This window comes from Penaeus vannamei, chromosome 3 (genome assembly GCF_042767895.1).
Source record: "Penaeus vannamei isolate JL-2024 chromosome 3, ASM4276789v1, whole genome shotgun sequence".
NCBI classification, from domain to species: Eukaryota; Metazoa; Arthropoda; class Malacostraca; order Decapoda; family Penaeidae; genus Penaeus; species Penaeus vannamei.
This window is the reverse complement of record NC_091551.1, coordinates 43,378,478-43,383,477: the sequence shown is the minus strand read 5'-3', so window position 1 is coordinate 43,383,477 and position 5,000 is coordinate 43,378,478. Positions and strand designations below refer to the sequence as shown.

Here is a 5,000-nt window from a genome sequence, read left to right as displayed (position 1 = left end):
GAAATATCTCGTTCTGTGACACTCGAAATAAGTCGTTGTGTACGTGACTGTAACTTTGGTTCGTTTCGTTTTAGTGATGGTTCTAAACAAGTGTGTAAAAAATAAGTTTTAAATACCCATTATATGGATATCGAGAAGAGAGTGTTCTTTGATCTACGGGTTTAAAATACTATTGGGATTAATACCAATTGTATGTAAGTGTCACATTATAATGATGAGTGGTAAAGAAAATTTAGTAGAGCGTTTGATCTATAATAAAGCTTATATCGATTTACAGTGTGCATATGTAACAGTGATTTCTTGAGCATATAATAGTTAGTCCTGGTGGTTTGCGTCGAGGTCTCCAGTCCACCAATCAGCGTCCGCGAAAGAGTTCTGGGAGGCGGGGCATATTTGAGTTGTCGTTCGGTGATTTTTAAAAAATACGCTTATTATTCGGTCAAACGTATTAGATTTGCATTATTTCTTATGCTGTTATATTTGAAATTCGATAAGTATTGTTAGTGTTATCAGATATAACAAGAAAAGTGTGAATTAAAGGTGTAAAAAGTCTCAAGAAGTGGAATCGGCTAGCGCGTGAGCCTCTCGAGCGGCGGGAAGACACGAAGTTGCCCATTTTTCTTTAGTTGTGTCGGAAAGGCTGTGACGGGAGGTCTATGTCACGCGTGTTGGAGAAGGATTTTTAGCCTGCGAGGCCCACCTGTTGCAGTGTTGCATGTGAATTGTGGATTTGATTGCCGAGAGATAATACGTGTTAACTCTCTTAAACTCCCCCTCGAGGAGAGATCTGTGAGATCGAGTTTTAAAAGAAAGTTTGAAGGAACTTGAGGTGGCAAAGGACAACCTCTGACCTCCTTCCAGACGGGATTTAAGTTTTGAAGTGTTAAAAGTCCTTTTCTGTGGTTGACGATGATGACCCTGTGTTAGTGATTCTTGGGATTACTAAAAGAAAACATCAACAACAACGACGCAACGATGACTTGGATTACCCTGCTGATAATAGGTGAGTACAAAATCATTCAAGAATTCCAAGTTCACTCCTTCACCCTCTTCAAGATTACAGAATTTTCTAGAATATCTCTCGATCTAAGCACCGTGCAGTAGCGTAGATTTGATGCAATAGTCTCATTTGCAACGACAATGCCCTTCCCTGACAGTAAACACGACACCGGGTCATGGAGTAACGATACGGTGCATGTGACCCCACCCCGCTGACCTCCCTTGACCTTAGTCCTGTTCTTTCATTCGCAGGCGGGATGAAAAGTTGGAAAACATTGTCAAATAGTTTATATTAATTTATTTTATAAGACTATTGATTACAATCTGGTCATACTCGAGTAAGGTTTGGTTCTTTGAGATGATGTTCATTTGAGTGTTACACTTGTACCCAAAGTGAGATGTTCGTATAATAAGGATAAATAGGATAATTTATTAAATTGCGCTTTTTGTGAAGTATATGTATTAGGTAAAAACTCTTGGAATCGCGAAACGTGAAACTCCTCTTCGAACTTAGTTCTCTCAAAAATTATTTCGGATAAGTATCCTTTCATTAAAAATGTACAGTGGGTTATGGCATTTCAGATGTAGTAATTTTTGTTTCCAGTTTTCCTCCTGTCGCTCGACCTCACTTTCCGCTTGACCTCGTTTGCCCTACCTGAGCGTGACCTCACTTCACCTGAGTAACTGAGTGTAGGCCTACTAGATGTTAAGATAAAAGCCTAGAGCTTAATAGTGTCTTCTTTCTCTTTTGATTACTGAGATCCTATGTAAAATAGTCTTCTTTATAAATTTGGCATTTGAGTTTATATTATGTACACACAACTTGATTACGAAACAAAATAATTTTGTCATCCTGGATATTACGATAACCTGGTCATATTCGAGGAAAGAAACCAGATAAACGTTTTTTTAAAGCATGCCTTGTCAGAGCGCAGGAATGCCAACAGTATAGAGATTTTTAAGAATGCCACCTGTGTTTTGCACGATCCGAATTCTTGCTGATTTTCGTAAGCAAGATGTGCCTGTTTGTGCCATCGCCTTCGACAAGTTGGGGTGTTTCTCAACCGGGGTTTGACTTGGCTTGTATTCACTGCGCCGGTTTGCTTTATATCTCACTTTTGTATATTTATTTCTTGTTCCTCTTCTTTCCTTTCGTGTCGCTGTAAGTCACGTCCGTTCCATTTTTTTCTATTTCTCCCAGTGTTACGTCTTATACTTTCTCTCCTTTTCCTCTACTATGCTAATGTGTTTATTTTCGTATCTTTCTCTTTCTCTTCTTTATCTCGTCTCCTCAGGTCTTGTTCCTTTTTTTCAATTATTTCCCCTTATTCCTTCATTCGACCCACGTCATTGCTTTCTCCCCCATTCTCCATCCTCCTATGCATTCCTTTCGCCCTGACTCACTCCCAAAACACGCGTAGGCCCACTTTCATTTTATTCTCTCGTTTGTTCCGTTAGCTTGTTTGTGCCGCTTGTTTAGTGATGTAGCACAAATCACGATTTTTGTTTGTGTTTGCTTGTGTGTAGGTCTATTTTTTATATACTTTTACTGGCTCTGATGTTCATCGATGTTGATCTGCTCTCTTGGTGCGAAGTCGGTGTTGTGTGACGAACTATTCCTTGGCGTTGTATTGAATAGGCCTACGTGTATCTGAGTGTTTCTTTTTATATAAGGTTGTGGATTTCAGGAGCTTGTTAGTATCATAGTAATATATGCAAAAGTGATTGAAAATGAACTTCTGAAATAGAAGATTTTACTTGCCTTGAACCTTGAAGTCACCGAAAATTATTCATGTCGGAGTCATTACTGCGTTGAGTCACTTGAGCCACCTTCCGGTCTCTCGGTTGGTTAGAGAATTGCTGTTTGCTGTTCGTTGTTTGTCGTTTGCCGTTCATTGATTGTCGTTTGCCGTTCGTTGTTTGCCGTTTTGCCGTTCGTTGTTTGTCGTTTGCCGTTCGTTCTCGTACCATTTCTTGTACCCTTGACCGGCGCCAGGGAGAGAGATTCAGTTGAATACTGATGGGTTGGTACGTGTTGAATTCCACGGGCGTTGCAATGCTTGGGTTGTCCGACTTTCTTTTAAACTTGTATTTTCGTATTATAAATGGAAAGGGAAGAGGAAGAGTATACTACCATTTTGACGATTGATGTGTGTATTTGTTGAGCGCTTTGTTGTACATGGTGGGGGTGTTTTTTTTACAAAGGGAGTTAGTCTGTGTGCAAATGAAGTGTACCCGGCACTTAGATTAATGACTCGAGTGTCGTTTGTTTGGTTGTAGTTTGCTTTGTACTAGCACGCTAAAGCAGTTTTTGATAACCTTTTTTTTTTTACTAGTCCATTCATACTTGTATTGATGTCACACACTCTTTGGGTATGCATGACAGTGATGTCTCTCTCCGTCGTGTGACATGAAGTCGTTCTCCACGCACAGCACGACCCTGAAAGCGCACGACTCACCGCCAAGCATGCTGGGCAATTTGGCAGTACGTTTTTAAATTGTTGTTTGGACGATTTATTGATCTTTCTACCACCGGGCGTGCATTGTTTTCTCAACCGATGCCTGTTGTCTGGTAAACCGTGTGAGTCTGGGTAAGAGGGAAGGAAGGGAGGGAGGTGCGTGGGACTTGACTCAGGTGTGTGAGTGAGTCACCCTTGCATGCGGGTCTTACTCACCTGCCGGATGTGAAAGGTAAGATTCCTGGAAAGATGAGGAAAGGAGAGAAGATGGGTGATTTACGTTTTTTTCCCTCTTTTTTCTTTGTTCCTTTTTTTTGTTTCTCCTGTGGCGAGCGCGAGTATTATGGTCATTTAGGCAATCAGATGGTTATTAACGAGGCTTAACGAGGCATATGCTCGCGAGATTAGAAACTTGAAGACCCCGCATTACTGCTGTTTTCTGCATTACTTGCCCGAGTCGTGACGCCGAGGCAAAATAAGTGTGCACCGTAGCGTGATGGCGGAGGCGAGAGAGCAGAGCACGCTGGAGGAACTACACTCGAGTGACGGAGTGTTGGGGGGAAGGAGGAAAGAGAGAGAGGAAGGAGGGAGAGAAAGAGAGGACGGGAAAAAAGGGTGGTAGGGGAGGGGGAGAGAGTGATGAAGCGTGTAGTTTGTGAGGTGTGTTTTAGGTAGGCCTAGAGTTTAAAACCGGAGGAAGGAGTTGAAAAGAAGTGCACAAAAAGTGGGCAAAAAAATCGTGAATCTTCGGCAGGCTGTACGTTGGGGGTAACATGACCTTACTCCATCTGCCACGAGCCAAGTTTTTTTTTCTATTTAGGTTCTGCCCCTTAGTCCCTTGCACTCACGCCCTCGCCCAGGAACATCCCAAGGGCCATGCTGTCACGGCAGCATATGGCATGGCATGTTCTTCAGGGAGCTTTTTGCGTTACTTTTTTCTCGTTTGGGGAAGCGATGTGTTTCCCTCCAGCCGTGTAATTTGTCTGACGGGCCGCCCATGCTGGCAGAATTATTTTAGGGGGAGGACCGCTCTCTAAATGTCAAGAAATGTGTGGATCTGTTGTCGGGAGCAAATTGGGCTTTGGTATATTTTGGTTGAGAGAAGCGAGGAGCAAGTTAATTGGCCGTTTTTTATCTCCTTTCTCTGTTCAGAGACTGCTCAATCAGGACTTTCTCAGTTGCAAGATTAGTTGTTTTTTCTCCCCCTCCCTTTTTTTGTTTTCTCAGCAAATGCACAGTATTCGGAGAGGTTAGTCACACCCATACCAGCTGGCCGCTACCTCGAGTGCTACCTCGGCACTTCTTGCAGGTGCGTGCCGACGGTCAGCTGTGTGCAATATGGCTGACAGAAGAGGTGGTGCAAGCTAAGTATTAATTACCTCGTCACGAACCCTGTGAGGGAGACTTTGTTTATGCTGGGGAGAAGAGCTAAGGTTGGGCGGTTGGGTGGGTGTATATAGGAGAGGGGGGAGGAGGCTTGTGTATTCTGAGTGTATTCTCGGGTACTCTGAGAGTCCTTTGATGCTGTCTTGATACAGGGTT

The 5,000-nt window shown here is 42.8% G+C and overlaps 1 protein-coding gene across 1 annotated transcript in view; it reads left to right on the top strand.

Moving 5' to 3' along the window:
* Window positions 1–624: 624 nt before the first annotated feature.
* Window positions 625–5,000, top strand: part of ed (hemicentin protein echinoid) — a 161,181-nt gene continuing 156,805 nt past the window's right edge. The window contains exon 1 of the mRNA XM_070145550.1: window positions 625–1,003. Coding sequence (XP_070001651.1) covers window positions 976–1,003 — 28 coding nt within the window. The 5' untranslated portion in view covers window positions 625–975. The remainder of the gene's footprint in view (window positions 1,004–5,000) is intronic.